Source organism: Megascapheus bottae, chromosome X (assembly GCF_031878675.1).
Source record: "Megascapheus bottae isolate mThoBot1 chromosome X, mThoBot2.hap1, whole genome shotgun sequence".
Lineage (NCBI taxonomy): Eukaryota > Metazoa > Chordata > Mammalia > Rodentia > Geomyidae > Megascapheus > Megascapheus bottae.
Window position 1 is genome coordinate 92547413 of NC_143547.1, and position 19887 is coordinate 92567299.

The 19887-nt window shown below is 43.2% G+C and overlaps 2 protein-coding genes across 3 annotated transcripts; both read left to right on the top strand.

The window, feature by feature from the left end:
• The first annotated feature begins 733 nt into the window (after positions 1-733).
• On the top strand, positions 734-11918 carry Znf449 (zinc finger protein 449). Of its 2 annotated transcripts, none has more exons than XM_090326322.1 (5): positions 734-863; positions 2907-3373; positions 4907-5111; positions 8642-8755; positions 8904-11918. In XM_090326322.1, the coding sequence occupies exons 2-5, from the start codon at positions 3020-3022 to the stop codon at positions 9785-9787; spliced, it is 1557 nt and encodes a 518-aa protein (XP_090182448.1). In that variant the 5' UTR covers positions 734-863; positions 2907-3019; the 3' UTR covers positions 9788-11918. The 2 variants fall into 2 exon arrangements, with proteins under 2 accessions (XP_090182448.1, XP_090182447.1); XM_090326321.1 differs by lacking the exon at positions 734-863 and adding an exon at positions 1303-1332.
• A 6166-nt stretch (positions 11919-18084) lies between these two features.
• LOC150041573 (small integral membrane protein 10-like protein 2A) lies at positions 18085-18564 on the top strand. The gene has a single exon (XM_090326350.1). The coding sequence runs from the start codon at positions 18241-18243 to the stop codon at positions 18475-18477; it is 237 nt and encodes a 78-aa protein (XP_090182476.1). The 5' UTR covers positions 18085-18240; the 3' UTR covers positions 18478-18564.
• Positions 18565-19887: the final 1323 nt, after the last annotated feature.

Here is a 19887-nt window from a genome sequence, read left to right on the forward strand (position 1 = left end):
TAGCACTCTACCACTAGAGCCACAGTTTAGGCTTTTCCGGTAGTTTATTGATTAGTTTCATGGACTATCTTGTCCAAACTGGCTTCAAACAGCAATCCTCTCATTTTAGCTCCTGAATAGGTAATATACTCTAATTTCAAAAAAAAGAAAAAGAAAATCTGTAATCCCCCTATATGATAAAATGATAGTAGCATGTATGGAGCTATCAGACCCAATGCAGCGTTTGCCTCCTCTGGCTGAGGGTTAAGGTTCCAGTCCGCATGAGTTCAAACCAGCAATGACTCCTATGACAATTGACCAGGACCAAAATGACGCGGAAGACACTTTGGCCTGGGAGGAGGGGTCAATTCCCAGCACTACCCCACCACCCCATCCAGTCGTGGCACTTCCACAGGAGCTCATGGACGCACAAGGACAGTGCTTTCTTCTCCGTGCTGGGCCCACACAGAACTAAACCCCGACTACCACGCACAAAGGCACAAAGTTAAAGTTTGGCTGCCACAGACCAAAAGTGACAGTATGGGCCCAACCTGAGGACTACGTTTTTCAAAGCACACCATCCTATCTAGCCGCCTTTGAATCACGTACAGCCTCATGTTGCCGTTGGCCAATGAGAAGGCAGTTTTCTTCCAGGGGCGGGAATAGCGGGGGACTTATTGGCAGCGAAGGATTGAGGCAGATCCAGAGGGCGGTCCCGAAGACCCCCAGTGACCTCTGTGGGCAGTAGGCGGTGGACAGGAATGGGCGGGGTCTTTAGACAGGATCCTGGGGGCTTCCAGAGAAGAAACTGGGAAGCAAATTCTACAACACTGTGATCTGCAGACGAGATGAGAGTCAGAACCTTCAGGAAACCTTAAGAAAATGTGAGTCCAAGTGCGCAGGGTGTTGGACAAATTTCTGGGGCCCAGAAGTCTGAATTAGTATAAATAATTCTCTCATAAGAAATTACCTCGCTCCCCCGGAGTCTGTATTCCGGTTTGAGAATCAGTGTATCGTAGCGTATTTTAAGGAGGATCCCTGTTCTCGTTACTTTAAGGCTGTTGGAAGAAGCTCTCACTTGACTCACGATACTGGGCTACTCCCTCCCAACCCCCGGAGACCAAAAAAAAAAAAAAAAAAGCTATTAAACCGGAAATGGGACCACTTCCAAAGCAGCTGAAGCTAGGTGGAGGCTCGGGTGAGTCCTAGCCCCACCCATGTCAGCAGCATTTTGGGCCCAGAGCGCGGCGGGGTGCCGCGAGGCCTGCTGGGAGATGTAGTCCATCGCACAGTTCTGCGCCTGCGCTTTGAGCAGTTGCCGGTGAGCTGGGGAGAGCCGTGGGCGCCGAGGCGGTGAGTCCCGGAGCGGCCAGAGGGCGTGGCTGTCCCTGGGGCGCAGGAGCGGGTAACAGGGCGCCCTTAGCCAGCCTGGGCCTCTAGAGCTGGCAGATTCCAGATGTGCTCTGGGCTGGGGACAGACAGCAATGAAGGGCGGCGGGCCCCTATCTGATCACAGACCCTATCGCCGCTCCCTGCGACCCGGCCAGGCCTTCCTGGGAGTCTTCCCAAGCTAGGAGTACCCCTCAGGGCAGATGGACCTTCTCCCCTAGTTGCTATTGGAGACCGCGCCCATGAAACTGCCATCAGATTTTAAAACTAGCTTTTAGACTTTTCGGGGGCATGTCAAGCTTGCATTTTCCCAAGAGCCCTCTTTTCTCTCATCGTTTTACTAGTAGGCCCTGTAGGGTGGGTTTACTCCAGGGAGGTTTAAGGGAAAACCACTAATCCCACAGTGAAATGAACTTTTAACTGGACAGGGCCCATGGAAGGAAACCTGAAGAGTCATTTCCCTGGTAGACGTGATGGAAGGTTTTGGGTCAGTTATGGGGAGGGCTAGCCAGCTGTGAAGCTGGAGCCGATTAACGGGTGGGTCTGCAGCCAAAAACCGCTGTTCCTGGATTCCCTCCAGCAATGGTTGGATGTCTAGGCTAAGGAAAGTAGAAGCTTCCTAGGAAGGAGTCATTACCACCAATAAACTTTAATTGAGTCCTTTCCTTGTGCCAGTCAAGCTGCTATTCACTTTCTATGTAATTGGCTCTGCACAGGATATTTTATGCACATCTTGTTGACAGGTGGACTGGGCATCAAGATGATACAACAAGTAGTTTATCGTGCCTAGATCCATCTGTCACTAAAGTTCAGTTTACTATCTTGATAAAAGGGTTACAAGGATACAATTTCAATTTTTTTGATGACAGGTATTTTTTTTCTAGTAATCCCCTTAAGAATCTTTCTTGGAGAGGAAAGATACCTCAATGCAGGTGCGGGTCATATGACCTGAGGAGCTATGCATGAGCCACCTCTGTGACCTCGAAATTGTGTAATTCCTTCTTTATTTCTTTGAAGGCCTTCATATATTCAGAAACACAAGACACATGGAGTAGACTGAGAATGTGTTTAAGGCAAGCAAATCTAAAAATATCTGGAGGCTTATTAATCGCAGAGTTATTACACTTGGGACCATGGAAGACGAAAAGAGAGATGCCCAGTAGAACTTTTTGTGGTAGTGTTTACTGAGCAGTTTAAATTTGGGTAGTATGTTTGAGAAACTGAATTTTTTGAGAAATTGAATTTTACATTTAAGTGTCATATGAGACCACTATCATATGGAAAAGCACAGTTTTAGAAGGTATGTTGATGAACTCAGGAATCTTGCAAACATCTGAAACATGTGAGGAATTGGCTGTGTGTGTGTGTATGTGTGTGTGTGTGTATTTTTCTGGAAAGTGAATCTACAGCTTTTATCTGATTCTTAAACCACATTAAGCATTTCAACTGTTCATTTAGGCTTTTGAGGAAAAAATATTTGAATATGCCCTCTTCTGACCACTGCTGTTACTCTTTTTTTCCTGTCTTCTTGTCTTCAGCTATAGGTGGCTCTCCTGGATTATTACAGTAAAAGGAAAAAAAAACTATAAAACAACAAAAAAAAACCAGAGACCTCAGTCCCCCGATCAATTGTAAACTTCCAGAAGGGGCAATGGCTGTGGCCCTGGGTTGTGCCATCCAGGCTTCCTTGAATCAGGGCTCTGTGCTGCAGGAATATGACACAGACTGTGAAGTGTTCCGCCAACGTTTCAGGCAGTTTCAGTACACAGAAGCAGCTGGACCTCATGAAGCTTTCAACAAACTCTGGGAGCTTTGCTGTCAATGGCTGAAGCCGAAGATGCGTTCTAAGGAACAAATCCTGGAGCTTCTAGTGTTGGAGCAATTCTTAACTATACTGCCCACGGAGATAGAGACCTGGGTGAGGGAACACTGCCCAGAAAACAGAGAAAGAGTTGTGTCCCTGATAGAAGATTTACAGAGAGAACTTGAGATACCAGAGCAGCAGGTGAGAAAAGAGTTGGGGGGGGGGGTCTTCATTCTTAGGCTAAAAGAACCACTGAGGTAGCTGGGCTAGCTAGACAAGCCTTTTTATGTCTATGCCATTATCCATCCTCAAGACTTCTCCACAGCCCATTCATTTTTCTCTTTGGCTTGAATCATTATGTGCTTCAATGGCTGCCAAGCATATCTGACTCCATTCATTCTCTATAAAACATATATTGTAATGTCCTCTGTCTTGTAATTAAAGGAAATTCATAGATAGCAAAACTCATTTAAATAGTCCAAGGAAAAAGATCATTTATAAATCTATGGCCTGCAGGCCAGTTCCAGCCACAGCTTGTATGTATGCACTCTGCATGTTTATAATGATTTTACTTTGCTAAATAGTTATTTTAAGAAGTAGATGAGGTGATAAGGTAAATGTGACCCACACATTAGCAAACATTTACTCCTGTGCTTTTCTTTTTTTCAGAGGTAAGTGTTCCTACCCTTAGTTGTGTAGAATCTAGAAAGAAGAAATGAAGTATGTAGTTCTGCATGTACATGCTTTGGCTTCATCCCACCCAATAGTGCTAGGAAATAGTCATAAGCACAGCATTTGTGCTGTGATAGGATTAGTCAGGAATTCTTACCACAGGTCCAGTGCTATGAGAGATGCTGCTTCTTGTCACACCATTTCTCAAAGTGGCAGACAAGTCTTGGCTAAAAGGAACAGTAGGGAATGTAATCCTTCTTTGATTTGTATAGACGTTCACTCCTAGCCAATCCAAGTCATGCTAAAATGTTCAAAAAGATTTGGGTTGTAATTAATCTTGTTTCTTGGTTAGTTTCCTTTTACCTACATGAATGTTTAAAAGGAAATTCTACATTTGGTAGGGAACCACTCTGACTTATACATGATGTTCTGTCTGTGCCTTCTTACAGAGAAGCTTCATAATGTCTCTCTTCACATATGAATAAAAGGCAGTGTCCTCAGAGGAGACAGCAGCTGTTTCAGTGGGTGCTGAGTCCCAGAGGAATACAGCAAAACTGTTGTAGTAATATAAGGTGATAGTCTGGACAGGTGGCTCCATAGGATAGTATGAATAGTCGCCTCCCTTTCTCTGTCCTGTTGATTTTGTTGATGATAGAAGATTTTATCTTTGACTGACAGATACATCCTGTACAGTACAGAAATACTAGCCAGTGCTGGCTTTTGAGCACTTGAAGTATGTCCAGTGTACCTTGAAATCTGTGAGTTTAGCATACATACCCCCCTGTAGAAGACTTTGAAAGGGCAAGCAGGTGGAATGCTTCACTAGTAGGCCTTTATATGGATCACATGTTAAAATTGTTTGTTTGGATATGTGGGAATAAGTATGACATGTTATTTCAATGGACCTTTCCAATTTCTTCTTACATATTGCTTCCTCTGACCTCTGGAAAATTGACATGTGTGGCTCTTCCTGGGTCACCAGCTTATTTAGAGTGAGATAAAATGAGCTTTGCTTCCAGGGAGTCTAGTCTGTGGAATGACGAGTTCTGTCCTTTCCTCCAGGTTAACATGCATGACATGCTCTTGGAAGAACTGGCACCAGTGGGGACAGTCCCCATGCCACCAAATATGCACCTGGAGTCACCTGCACTCCAAGTAATGGGAACTGTCCAGGATCCCCCGGTAGCAGAGGCCTGGATCCCCCAGCCAGGGCCACAGGAGCTGGACTATGGTGCTGCTGGCGAATGCCAGCCCTTTCTGGATTCTGGTAAGATACAGATTTATTTTCTTTTGTGTCTATTGGAGAGTTCAAGAGTTCTAGGGGTTTGTATTGGGAAGAAAAAATATCAATTCTCCAACCAAAATGTACTTCTTAAAGAGTGGATAAGGGGGAAAAGGAAGAGGAAATCTCCCTGGAAACACTAGAAAGGAATGATGTTCTCTGGATATATTGGTACTTGAGGATTTTTGTTTGTTTGCCTGCTTTGGTAAGTGTGGGGCTTGAACTCTGGTTCTGGGCACTGTCCATGAGCTCTTCAGCTCAAGGCTAGTGCTCTACAACTTGAGCCCCAGTGCCACTTGCGGTTTCCTGTTTGTTAACGGAGATAAGAGTCTCATGGACTTTCATGCCTGGGCTGACTCTGAACCACAATCCTCAGATCCCAGCTTCCAGAGTAGCTGAGGTTACAAGCATGAGCTACCAGCACATGATTCAAGGAGCTTTTTTTTAAAATGAGAATACTATTTGAGAAAACCTTTGGTGAGAGATGGGACCCTCTCTCTGGGTCAGGAATAATTTATCCATCTTTTGAACTACAGGATCTGAAATGTAGTTTGCAGAGACCAAACTTACCTTAGGCCTAAGTATCTCATTCAGATTGAATATCTGAGTAATATTTTCTCTTCAGATCCTTGAAGGGGGTTTAGTCATTTATAGAGTATAAAGCAAATAAATGCAGCCTAGAAGAATTCTCTAACTGTGGTAAGCAGGTCCTCATCAATATAACCCAGGGTACAGAAGTAACACGCTTATTAGGTAAGTCCCTCACAAGTACAAGTTTCAGAATTAACCACCTGCTGGTGGCTCATGTCTGTAATTCTAGCTACTCAGGAAGCTGAGGATTGTGATTCAATGCCAGCCTGGGCAGGAAAGTCCATGAGACTCTTATCTCCAATTAATCACCAAAAATGTAGAAGTAGAGCTGTGGCTCAAGTGGGGGAGTGCCAGGCATGATTAACTAAGTGATAGCACCCAGGCTCTAAGTTCAAGATCTAGAACATACACACACCCACCCACCCACACCCCCCCCACACACACTTTGAGGGTTACTGCTTTTGTGATATGACAATGTGAGTTGTAGAAGGTACTAATCCCATGGAGAAAGACAATTAGAATTCATAGCCAATATACTCCTGTATTTCCCTTCTCTTTGGGGTTCACCTTCATTGTTGTCCATGCTCCCTGCACTCTGTCCTTGATCCAAGTTGGCTACAGTCATCTTTCTTATTCCTGCAAGCACAAATTAGATATTGTGGCACACTGACCAACTGTTTAGTACTGACACAGCCAAGGAAACCAAGAAAATGGAAGAAAGCCAAGTATAGCCAAAGTTACAAAGGAGCAATGCTTGACATGTCCATACTACCACAGACTTTAGCAACTATATGCTTTTTCTTATCTCCACAATTATTATGTCTGCTTCATCATGAGCCCCTGGGGAGGAGCAGGCTCTGTGCTACATCTTGGGATTCATTAGGACTCTAGTCAGAAAAGGATCGGAACTGTCGGTCTAGTGGGCGGTTCCGCTATGTGCTGTGTGTGAAGTGGTAGGTGCAGCGGAGGACCTGGCATGCTAGGGGAGTGCATTGCAGGGCCAGCGGAGCAGCTTTAGGTGCAGAGGGATGACCTCTGGAGAAAGGGGGTGTGGATAGCCCCCCACAGGATGGACTGCAGGGGTAACTGTTGGAGGGGTACAAGTGAAGATGGGAGGAGGGGACTCTGGTAGGAGGGCCACCATGTGCAAAATGCAGGGGCCAGAAAGAAGAACTGGTGATGCTCTGGGAGAGGAGCTGGACAGGAACAAGAGGATTGGTGCTGATGAAAATTGAGCTCAAAGGGATGATCCCTAATTTAATTAACAAGTGTGAACTATAGACTTGGTGTCTGACTGAGTGTTAGGTGATGGATAAGAACAGGTGAATGTGACATCTAGCTCTCTGTCCAGTGACCTGGGCATGTGGCAATATTATTCACTGACACAGAGAATATAGAATATTGTTAGAGGGTAAGATCTGATGCCTCTAGTTAACTTTAGATTTCAACATATAGTTTTTGGGTTCTCCTGGATTACCAGCATATTTTAAAGTAATAGTGAGAAAAGGAAAAAGCTCCAAAGTACATATTTAAATTGATTGGGCAAAATAGAACTATATAATATTGTAATGTTCTAACTTTGCATCAATTTCATTTTATAGGCTATTCCATACTGCAAAAATAAATGTGTTTACATGTGAATTCTTGTAACTAATGGTAGAAATTTAATCCTATTTCAGCACACAATCGATTTATTGACTTTCCATTCATTACAGTGGAATAGCCTTGAAGATAGCACAAAAGAATTATCATTCCTTTAAAAAATACTTTTGCTGCTAGTACTGGGGCTTGAACTCAGGGCTGAAGTTTTTTTGTTTGTTTTTTGCTCAAGGCCACCTTTTTACTCTACCACTTGAGCCATAGCTCCATTTCTGATTTTTTTGTAGTTAATTAGATACAAATCACACAGAGTTTCTTGCCTAGACTGGCTTTGAACCATGATCCTCAGATTTCAGCATTCTGAGTAGCTAGGATTACAGGTCTTAGCTACTGGTACCTGGTTTCTTTCCATTTTTTTTCTGTTCCTAATCTGTTGTTGTTGTTGTAGTTGTAAGTGGTGCTTGACCTCTGGGTCTGGCTAGCTCTCTACCACTTGAGCCACAGCACCATTTCCAGCCTTTTCTGTGTATGTAGTATCAAGGAATTGAGCCCAGGGCTTCAAGTATGTTAGGCAAGCACTCTACCACTACGCCAAGCTACCAGCCCCCTTAATATGTTTTTTTTTTTGCCAGTCTTGATGCTTGGACTCAGGGCTGAGCACTGTCCTTGGGCTTTTTCAGGGCTACAGCTCTACCACTTGAGCCACAGCACCACTTCCAGCTTTTTCTATGTATGTGGTACCAAGGAATTGAACCAGGGCTTCCTGCATGCTAAGCAAGCACTCTACCACTAGGCCAAACTCCTTGCTCCCCTTAATCTGTTTTTAAAAAGTCTTTTGTAAATGAAAGGTCATCCAGGATATAGAAATAAAAGCCATATAATGAGTGATTGTTGTCCTTAATGTACTATGTTATCTCTCATCTCTTTTGCTGTCCCTTGGTTAACTCATATTGTTACCATATTTCACCTTGTTATCTGATATATTGTATATATGCTTATTTGGTTATTTGAAATCGGACAGTGAAGGGGGGAGAAGAAGAAGAGGGGCGAGGGTGGGTGGCAGGAAATGGGGACCAAGACATGAGAAAGGGTATCGATGTTTGTGAAGTAATGCACCTTCTACCTGGTGAATGTAATGTAACCCTTCTATTAATTACAATAAAAATATATGAAAAAAAGTCTTTGGTAAATGACAGCAAGATGAAGTAACAGTAACTGAGGAGGAAGTAGATATTAAGAGGCCATATATCCTGGAAATCAGCCTAAACGCTGGAAATATCTCTGATGAACCAAATTCTCATGCTTGCCTTTTTTTCTATGACCAGGATATCCATTACCAAAGCTTGATGTGAACTTCCCATTAGATCATAGAGAAGAGCCATGGGTGAAGGAATTACAGGATCCCAAAGAAATGAAACAATTACTTGACTCCAAAATAGGTAAGAAATTGTATTAAAAGCTTAGAATACTGTTGAGAAAAGTCTATATTCCTGTTAATCATTTAATATGCCTCTTAATTTTCTTTTCCCACCCTGTTTTTTTCCCCCTCAGCATGTAATGCCATCTATGTTTTCTATTTATTCTTAGGTTTTGAGCTCGGCATCGAAAATGAAGAAGATGCTTCAAAACAGAAAAAACTGGAAAATATGTATCCATTTATTGTAACTCTAGAGGGGAATGCTGTTCAGGGCCCCATTTTGCAAAAAGACTATGTCCAGTTAGAAAACCAGTGGGAACCACCTCCAGAGGATCTACAGACAGATTTAGAGAAACTTGTAGATCCCCCAAACCCTACTGTAGGAGAGACACCCGAGACCTCTAATGTTGAAGAACCTATCAACCCTAAGCCTCAAAAGAAAAAGAATCCAGGAGAGAAACCCCATCGATGTCCTCAATGTGGAAAATGTTTTGCTCGGAAATCACAACTGACTGGGCACCAGAGAATTCATTCTGGAGAGGAACCTCACAAATGCCCTGAATGTGGCAAACGGTTCCTTCGTAGCTCAGATCTTTATAGACACCAACGACTTCATACAGGAGAGAGACCCTATGAATGTACTGTATGTAAAAAGCGATTCACTCGGCGGTCACACCTCATTGGGCACCAGAGAACCCATTCTGAAGAAGAAACCTATAAATGCCTGGAATGTGGGAAAAGTTTTTGTCATGGATCAAGTCTTAAAAGACATCTGAAAACTCATACAGGTGAAAAACCTCATAGATGTCATAATTGTGGGAAAAGTTTTAGCCGGCTGACAGCCCTTACTTTGCACCAGAGAACACATACTGAAGAGAGACCATTTAAATGTAATTATTGTGGGAAAAGCTTTAGACAGAGACCAAGCCTTGTTATTCATTTAAGAATCCACACAGGGGAAAAGCCATATAAATGTAGTCATTGTTCTAAAAGCTTCAGACAGAGAGCAGGCCTAATTATGCACCAAGTTACTCACTTTAGAGGACTTCTTTAAGAATTGCTAAGGGAAGAAGTAGGTCCTATAAAAAAATGACCACCAACCCCCCAAATTGTAGCCTATAGTAGCTTGTCTTGGAAGAACCTTATAAGAACCCTTTCTTAGGGGGTATTTTTTAAAACTTGCTTCTAAGACACACGACTTCTAGACTATTCACCAATTCTTGCAACATTCCAACAATTGATTTATCCTGTGTATGCAACTCTTTTATTGCGATGGCAAGTTTTTTGTTCCAAAGCAACCATATGATACATATAAACACAAAGCATGTAAATGATGACAGGTTTTGTAGGACTAGGGTCAATATAGTCGATAATTATGTTTATCTAATGTATCTGTTATAGCAGTACCATACACATTCTGCTATAATATTTTAAAGGTGATTATGTGACTGCAAAGCTTTTGATGTGTTCCTAGTTGGCAAGACAGGAGCCAATGAATTTTGTCAAATAATAAAAATGTATCAGGAATATGAAGATGAGTTTTTCTGGTAAGATAAGAACTGGGTCATTGCCATTAGAATTTTTATGTTTAAAGAAGTTCAGATTTTTTAACTTTGACTTTTGATTTTTGCAAAATTTGGTCACCTTAATTTGGCAGTCTGGTATGGTGCTTAGAGCAGATGAGTGATTTTGTAATGAAGCTCTAGGCTTAGCAGAAATCACAAGAGTTGAAATTGTACAGGTAGGATTGAATTTAATTTAGATTGATGCAATGACTTTATACTCTCCTTTGGTAACTCAGTCATGTGACTTTCAGTGCTTTTGAAATTGTACCCATTCTTTAATTCAGTGCCACGCAAGGTTAATGGCATAGACAATTTAGTTCTGCAACATATTCTGCAGTTAAGTTTGGGAATTGCTATCTAGCTATTTCTCCTACCTAGATTCATAATGCTTGTCAGTTTGTGAGACTGTTGGAGAGATACTAGTCTAGTAAAGGAAGATAAAGCACCTTCTTTGGCTCAGTGTTTTCAAACTTATTTGATCCTAGATCTTTGATGTATACTAAGTATTAACTTACAGAACTAGTGTTCTTCAAACACCTTCTGAAACACACGGCCTTATATAAATATCTTTATAGATATCAGTGTAGTGTTTTTTTGATACCAAGCTAGCTAGTTATCTTCAACTATTTCAAGTGTTTTCTAGAAAACTCTTTAAAGATATACATGTCTTGTGTCATACAAACATATTGTCTCAAGGAGATGAGGATCACTAATTCAGATAACTGATACATTTCCCAGTGATTCTCAAGGTCTTTGGCTTACTTTGACTTACAAGGTTTTTACTTACTATTACATACATACACACACATTCATACATATCATTTTAAAGAGGTAAAGGTCACTAATCCAGATGGTTTATAGCTTATCTAGTGATTCTCAACCTTTCTCAGTTTTAGTTATAATTACACACTTACACACTTACACACATACACACATATTGTTACTTATATAAACATTCTCATATAATCATGATAACAACTCAAATTCCCATGATAAGGGAAGAAGTATCTGAATCTTTTAAACTGTTGATATGTGAAAATATCCATTGAGCCTAATTCCTTGTTATAAGATATACAAAATGGAACATTCAAGCATTTTCCCTTTATGAAGATTTCCAGCCATCCTTTCCTTAAACTAAGAGTAGGGAAAATACATCTCTTCTCTGGCATTGAAGTTCTTGGAAGCGATGTCTAAGTATTTTGGGGTTATGTACTATGTGCCTAACTAATCCCAGGCTTAATGGAAACCAGTAATGAAGTATAATTCATTAAGGGTATAATATCTGTAGTTAAACAAGAGTTGGGAAACAAATGGAAACATAATGCAAGAGAGTTCATAATTAAGTGCCAAATCATATCAAGTGCCAGAGCCAGGATGTGTCTTTAATTTGTGGCATCCAGGTCCCTGTATTATGCTGCTATAAGCCTGAGGTTTAAATTGAGACCCCGGTAGCAATAAAACTAACATAGGAGGAGTCTGAATGTAGAGATGAAAAATACCGAATGTAATGGCTTTTCTTTCTCTCTTGTGGAATAGCATTCAAACCAGAACAGTGCCTTAGAATGGATGTACTCAACTGCTCTGTATTTATACAATATTTTAATAAAGTGGTAATGTACATATGCTCTTCCTGCTTCTCTCACATTAAGTAGTTGAACAAGCTAGAACTGCTTCTCTGAAGAATGGCAACAAGCATCACGATTGGTTTCTATTCCCATTCCAAGTTGTATTCAACTTTTCTGTCTACAATCCTGGTGCTGCATCTTAGGCATCATTATATTTTTTAGCATTTAATAGAATAAAGTTTAGCTAACAGGGTTAAATGTAATCATAATATTGAGCTATACCCACCCTTTCATCTACATTATAAACACATGACTAAATTGTTACAGGCTAGAAGACATTAATAAATGATTGTGGCATTCAATCAAGATATATATGAAATCTTTCTTGGCATTATATTACATAGAACATTTCATACTATGTGCCTAATGAGTGTACATAAGACCCACCTCATAAATACAGTGAAGATTGAAGAAAATATATTTTAAGCCCTACCTACAGAATAGAAGCATTTAATAAATTGCTAGCAATTGTTTTCTCATTCATTTTTCTGTAATAAAAGCATTTAAGGCTCTAGATTTTCTTCTAAGTAGAGCTTCGATTACATTCTATAATTTTACATATAATGTTCTTGATTTCAAAATATTGCCTCTGTACTTTTCATTATATTTCTCCTTTGATCCAAGATCTGTACAGTGTTGCCATTTTCTTTTTAATTTTTGGCTTTCTGTGTTGCAATTAGGAAATAGGTTTCATGTTATTTCTGCTTTTAACCTCATTTTTTATTCCCAAATATTAACTATACAAAGGGATTTTATGGTGGTATTTCATTCATGCATATTTTATGCTTCAGTCAGATTAATTCCCTCTTTTGCCTCCCTCTTCTATTTTTCGATGGCCTTTAGTGGATTTCTTTATAACATCTTCATATGTACACAATGTATTTAATCAATTTTATTTCTTAAAAGATTTATATTTGAGGGTCCAGGAGTTTGGCCTAGTGGTAGAATGCTTGCCTTGCATGCACGAAGACCGGGGTTCGATTCCTCAGTACCGCAATCATAGAAAAAGCCAGAAGTGGTGCTGTGGTTCAAGTGGTAGAGCTCTAGCCTTGAGAAAGCCCAAGAACAGTGCTCAAAGCTCTGAGTTCAAGCTCCAGGACTGGCAAAAAGATTTATATTTGATAAAAATTGATCACTATCTTAAATATTTTAGAAAACAGGTGTTTTGTTGTGAGTTCAAATGTAAAATGCAGTCTTTTTCCTGTCAGTTGCATTAATATTTTTAGGATTATTCCTGTGACAGAGATTGGATTGCTCCCCATTCTGCTTTCCTCCACTTTGGTACTCCCCCTTCCGTTGGCAAGGGTCTTTGTTTTTCTTTATCCTTTTCTTTTCATGTGTTCTATGAATGATGTATAACAATTGTTAACAGCTGTTAACAATTGTTAAGGCTACCAGTAAACACAGGAGGCTAGAGGGCCCAGAAGGGGCCTCATCCTCACTAATAAGCCTGGCTGAGAACACTCACCCTCAAGACATTATCCTTTTTTGCCTCCTAAAATGGGTGGGATCCCCCAGTAGTCCAATTAAGTTTTTGGCAACCTGATCCAGATTATTAATGTCAAAGTATGGGAAATGGTAGGGGAATCAGGCCTTATATGCCTTACCACTAGGTGGCAGAAGAGGGTCTTAGAACTTTTCCTCTGCTGCCTGCTGGGCATCTTGGAGGGAAACAGCCTAGAGCACCTGCGGGAAACTGAGCTTTCTTCCTCAACTTTCTCAGTCCCAGCTTCCTGGTGTTAGGTGAAAATAACCATACTTTGTGCTTAACACCCTAGCCACCCTCCTCATTCTTTACTAGTCCTTTGTAACACATGTTTAAAGAGAATCTATTGCTTAATCTCATTTTTGCAGTAAAAATTACCTTACCTACTCCATAGTTTTGGTATTTACCTATGAGATTTGGGTGTGGACTATATTCCTTTCTTTCCTGAGTAATAATAGGTAGAATTCTAAGAACTCTTTTCCAGATTACATTGTTAGGAAGTTTTCAGAAATCTAGAAAAATTAAAAAAAAACTTTTTGCAAGGATAAGATACTAGAACATGAAATTTCTCATGCATTTAAAATAGTCTCCTTTACTGAACATCTGTCCCCTAATACAAAAGTATTAATGTATGCATTTAAATGACTTTAAAAAAGCTTTAAAAATTATTTTTTGATGGCCTAGGATTGCCCTTTTAACCTAACTTTAAGGTCTATTCTATGGTAATTCTTTAGCCATATTTATCAGTTAGGTTCCTTTCCCATGAAGGTAGGAAAGTGGAGCACAAGCAGTGAAGAAATAGAGGCTACTGTCCTTGGTAGGTAATGAAAGTAAACACTTAAGCTGCCTTAACTCCAGAGACTATCCTGAGAAAGGCTAAGTCAATCCCTCTTCCTTAAAATAGAACTTCCTTGGTGCCCCTTGGTGCCACATATACCTGTACACTAAAGGAAAAGAGGAGATCTGTAATTCTCATCCCAATTCCTTCACTGTCAAAGAAATAGCATATTAAGCCCTGACAAGTTTCATGCTTATCAAGCAAATGACCTTGACTAAGTCACCAAGCCTTTGTTGTTGTTGCTGTTTGTAGGGCTTGATCTCAGGGCTTGGGTACTGACCTTTAGCTTTTTCACCCAAGGCTGTCAGTCTACCACTTGAGCCACAGTTCCTTTTCTGGCTTTTTGCTGGCTAATTGGAGATGAGTGTTATGGACTTTTATTCCCGGGCTGATTCTCAGATCTCATGCTCCTGTGTAGCTAGGACCATTGGCATGAGCCACTCACTCCTGGTTTCTTCATGATGTTTTCTTTTGTTTCTTTTGCCAGTCCTGGGGCTTGCACTCAGGTCCTGGGCACTTTCCTTGAGTTTTCTCAAGGTTAGCACTCTATCCTTCAGCCACAGCACTACTTCTGGCTTTTTCTGTGCATGTGGTACCAAGGATTCAAACCCAGGGCTTCATGCATGCTAGGCAAGCACACAACCACTAGGCCACACTCCAGGCCCTTCTTCATGAATTTTTAAATTGAGTTTGATGATCAGTGATTAAAGCAAAAAATTTAACATTGACTGATATGGGTACATTCAAATATGCACAAAACAGTTAAGCTCTTTATATTTAAAATGGAGAAGGATAAAGGAAATAAAATGGAAGTAGTATCTCTATTTCACTTGAATTTTTTTAAATAGTGATGCCAATTGGGTCTAACCAATATGCCTTGTTCTTACAGCCATCTTTGAGCCTTGCTAGGTGAAGGGGGCTTTTATAGAGCTCTGGAATAACTCTAGAGGTAATACAGGGCATTCTTTGGATGTACCCTGAGTTAAGCTCCAAGAAATTCTTACTTCCCTTAAATAATTAGCTCTTGATTTCTTCTGATCCTTTCCTTAGATGGTTTGCTTTGCCTATATTTAACACTTTTATCGGGTTTAAGTATCTTCAACTAATTTACTTTGCTTATATTTAACACCTTTATTAGGTTTAAGTATCCTTATTTGGATTTCTTTGCTTATGTGTAACCTTATGTGGTTTTGGCCTATATAAGTTTTATGCTAGCTTCATTCTTGGCTGCTGGTCTTTGAGACAAGAATCCACCAGTTGGCCAATAAAAATTACCAATTCAGCCCTTCAGTGGTGGCTTCTCTGTTTCTCAGGACTGAGTTCCCTTACAACAGTAGATACTATGAGCATGAGCCACCAGCACTTAGCTTGTGGTGAATATTTTAATTCCTGGAGGAACTAGCAAATGGCTATACAACTATATGTTCAAAAACACTGTAGATAACATAATAGAAAATATGTACAGTACAAAAATGACAAAAAAGGGAAATAGAAAAATAAAAGGTATGATGCACACCTGTAATCTAGCTATTAGACAGGTGAATACAGGAAATTCATGAATTATGGTCTAATGCTAGCCTTAGCAGTGTTAGCAAGATCCAATCTCAAAAGCAATATAGTGACCAAAAGTGTTTTGGCCAAGACTGTTATGGTAGAGCATTTGTTTCTAGATTCACTCCCCAGTACAGAAAAAAAGACAATAAAATAACAGGTTTAAACTCTAACATTGATAATGACTTCAAAAGTAAAGGCTGAAGAGTAACAATTAAGGCTAGGTGCTAGACACCAATGGCTCACACCTATAATCCAGCTATTGAGGAGGCTGATATTTGAGGATTGCAGTTTTAAGCAAGTCTAGGCTGAAGTGTTTTAGAGACTCTGTTTCCAGTTACCCAGCCAAAACAAAAACCAAAAAATTCCAGAATTGGGTTGGAGGTTTGACTTAAGTTGTAGAGTGCCAAGTGGGAGCAGAACATTCTGAGCAAAAGCTTGAACTTAAGTCCTTTTGCCAACAAATACAAACAAAAAACCCCGTAAAGCTGGGTAAGAGAACACACATGTATAATCCCAACTTCTTGGGAGGTCGAGAGGATCTCATTTTTGAGATCAGTCCAGACAAAAAGATACCAATGAAGTGAGAGAGGTGAGTCTACGTAACTTCTTACCACCATCTTGGTGCCTCCTGCTGGGTGGAAGGAGTTCCACACCCAGTGATAAAAAACTTAAAGGTGAGAGAGACCATTCACTGAATGCAGATGCCTAGCTCAAGGTGAACAAGCAAAGCTCTGCTTCAGAGAAATGCAGACATCATAGCTTTAGGAAAGGTTTGTAGAGAATGCTCTGATTCTTCCTTGATAACCTTCCTGAGCAGTTTTTGCTTAGATGGAAAATTTTTGCAGGTACCTGAGCCTGTACCTGATTATATCCATATAAGGTCTGCTTCTGTCCGGGGACTGCCTCCATCCCAAACTGATGGGTTTTTAATCTTTAAAAGCTTTGTGTAAGCTATGCTTGGGGCTGCTGGTCGTTAAGATTTGAGTCCACTATGCCACCATATGCCACCGTGCAGTGTCTGGCCTTTTAATAAAGACTACAATTGGATCTTTCAAAATGTGGCTTCTGTTTTCTCATGAGTGGATTTGTATCTGAGATATCTTAAAACATCAAGAACCAATCACTGCCAATAAGGCAAGCATGGTGGTGCACATGTATCATTGTCCATGCAGACATAATAAACAAAAATCATTTTTCAAAAAAAAGCTAAAAAAGGAGCTGGAGGCATGGTTGACCAACTGCTTTGCAAGTGTGAAGGAAATATAAAGGCAATTATACACCCAGGAAGATCTTATTAACTAACCAGAGAACATAGTGCTTAGAGGAATGTATGTACAATGGTTAGAAATAAAATAGTAATAAGGAACTTCACCATCCATTGATTATATGCAACAAATACAGCAGAAAAGAAACAAATGCACCCCCAACACACCAGAATAAGAACAATGGCATGTGGATTTGCTATCACTGTAACAACTTTTACTGTACTATGACAATTAAAGAAAAGTACAAAATTAGGCTAGTTGTTTTTCCTAGGGAGAACACAGGAAAAGTGTGCAGATGTGCCTGGGAAAAGCTTTCTGGATGTGATTTCTGCCTGAATCAGCATTGCAGTCCAGCCAGCAATTCCTGCTTCAGAAGAAAGGATTCCCCAAGAGTGATCCACGGCAGCAACTCCTTCCAAACTTCTCAGCCTGAGGCTGCGCACAAACCCTTGAGGAGGTGGGGTAGAACAAGTGGACTGCTTGAGGGAGAGGTGGAGCATCCACAAGGGGTGCGACCTATAGCTGGGAATATGTATATAGATGTGCCTCACCGGCGAGTGGGGGAAGCAGGGAGGTGGGGAAAGAAAGGGAGGAGGGAAATGATTCCAGCCATCAGAAAAGGGGCCACTCTGTAGCTACAGTCTAAACCGAAAAGTATGATTGGCGGGGGTCTAAAACGATAGACTGAGGAAGGGGGTAGTAGAGGGGATGAGGGGGTATAGAGGGGATGGGCATAGTCTCTGCCAGGAGGAGGGGTAAAGGCAGTTCTAGGGCCCCAGAGAGAATGTGGGCGGGGCTCCTGAGGACGGGTCACAAGGCGGGGTCTATGCAAATAAGTGTGGGTTGTGGGCGAGGCGAGCTACTAAGCAGAGCATGCGCAATGCTGCTCTCCACAGCAGCAATGGCCTAGGGACAGGGCTCCGATGGGGGCGGGAACTTGCTGCGGGAGCCTGGGGGAGGAGCTGCGAGGGGGGCTGTGCTGTCCTGTAGGAAGAGGAGGGGCAGAGTGAGGGCGGGGAGAGCCAGAGGGGCGGGGAGAGCCGGAGGACCAGGAGAGCCAGGGGGCGGGGCTCCAAAAGGCCAGGATCGCAGCGGAGCTTCGAGTCGGCTCGCTCGCTAGGCTCCTGCGCTCTTGTAGGTCCTGGGTCGGCGGGGTCTGTGGCGGCCCGGGCCCATGGCGGCATCGGCGGCTCTGTCGATGGCGGCGGCGGCTGCGGCCCTGTCCGGCCTGGCCTTGCGGCTGTCTCGCTCCGCCGCGTTCCGAGGCTCCTACAGCGCCTTCTGCAAGGGACTCACGCGCACGCTGCTCACCTTCTTCGACCTGGCCTGGCGGCTGCGCATGAACTTCCCTTACTTCTACATGGTGGCCTCGGTGATGTTCAATGTTCGCCTGCAGGTGCGCATCGAATGAGCGCCCGCGGCGGGGGCGAGCGGCCGGCAGCCAGCGGCCCGCGCCCCGGCTCCGGGCCAGGACGCCGGGACCTGAAGGTCGGCGGCGAGGCCCAGGGTCGCCGGGATTCGACTGGGGCCAGAGGCCGGGTGACCGAGGCCATCCGCTGCTCGCGACGAATCCCGACGCGGCCTGGGGACTGTCACCCGGCCCGGACCCCATCCCCAAACGCCGAGCCACAAGCGCAACCGGTCCTCTCCAACGGGACCTGGAGAATCGGAGTCCGTCCGACCTGTTGCCTCACGGTGGCCAAAGAGGACAACAGGGAGGACGGAATCCGACTGCGGCCACTTGATTTGCCAGGCCGTGAGCTGCAAGGTAGGGGCGACAGGTTGGAATGGGGGTGGCGGATGGGTTGCTTTGACATCTCGATGTGGAGGAGCCGTGCAGGCTTGGAGGAAATTGGGAAGACGCCGGGGCAAACCAGCTGCGCAGCCAAGCTCAGGACCAGAAAGGCGGGCAGGGCCTGGGGCTCCCGGCCCAGGGTGAGGGGCGGCAGCGGCGCCGTCGGCATCGCATCTCCCAGGGTCAGCCCAACACCAGACAGGAAGCCCCTCCCGCCCACCGCCCAGTGCCCGCCCCCTTCATGGGGAGGCCCGGATGGTGTCACCTGTGGGGAATTGGGGGGTGGGGAGGGTCGAGGACTCCCTGGGAAGGTTCTGGAGGGAAACAGATGCACCCACTCTTCTTCTTTGTCGGTAGGCAGACAGGAAGGATGGTTCTCTTCTGAGGCAAACCTAAGTCCGTCCCTACTTCAGCCCACAGGCCTCTGGGCTTCTCAGGAGATCCTCCCAGCTCTTCGCCAAACTGCCTCCTGCTCTGTCTTTGGGCCCAGGGGATTGGTGACTGCCTGCTGCTGCTGTCCCTCTGCTCCTCAGCACCATCTGCGGTCATGTTGAAGACACCTAGTTTGCTGGTAGGAAAGACTGGGGAAGTGGCTTCCCTACCCATTCCCTTCTCCCAGTCTGGCTCTTCCATTCTGCCAGACCCTGCTTCCAGCAGTGGTAGCTCATGAGACTTCACAGAAACTCATACATGTTCAGACCCAGGACCCCAAGGGATCTGGGAAAATAGGAGTTCTCCCTGCGTGGGCAGCACACTGGTTGTAGCTGTGCTGGGGAGGGCAAGTGAGAAAGGACACCTGAGAGGAGAATGCAGGGAAACAGGCCCTCTCTGAGTGGCCAGGCAACTAACTGTGAGGTCTCTATCTCTTGCTTTTTCAGGCATTGGCTTTGGTAGCTGCTGGCCTGCCCATTCCTTGGCCTTGTCAAGATTCGCTTCCCTACCTGAAGTACCCTGGTTCCAGTAGCTGCTTTCTGGTAGAGGCCCAGAGGATAGAGTGTCCCAGGGAATGATGCCCTGTTTCCAGGG

Coding starts and splice junctions, on each gene's coding strand:
- Znf449 (XM_090326322.1), top strand. CDS start 3,020: ATGGCTGTGGCCCTGGGTTGTGCCATCCAGGCTTCCTTGAATCAGGGC. Junction 5,112..8,641: donor CCAGCCCTTTCTGGATTCTG/GTAAGATACAGA, acceptor TTCTATGACCAG/GATATCCATTACCAAAGCTT. Junction 8,756..8,903: donor ATTACTTGACTCCAAAATAG/GTAAGAAATTGT, acceptor ATTTATTCTTAG/GTTTTGAGCTCGGCATCGAA.
- LOC150041573 (XM_090326350.1), top strand. CDS start 18,241: ATGGCGGCATCGGCGGCTCTGTCGATGGCGGCGGCGGCTGCGGCCCTG.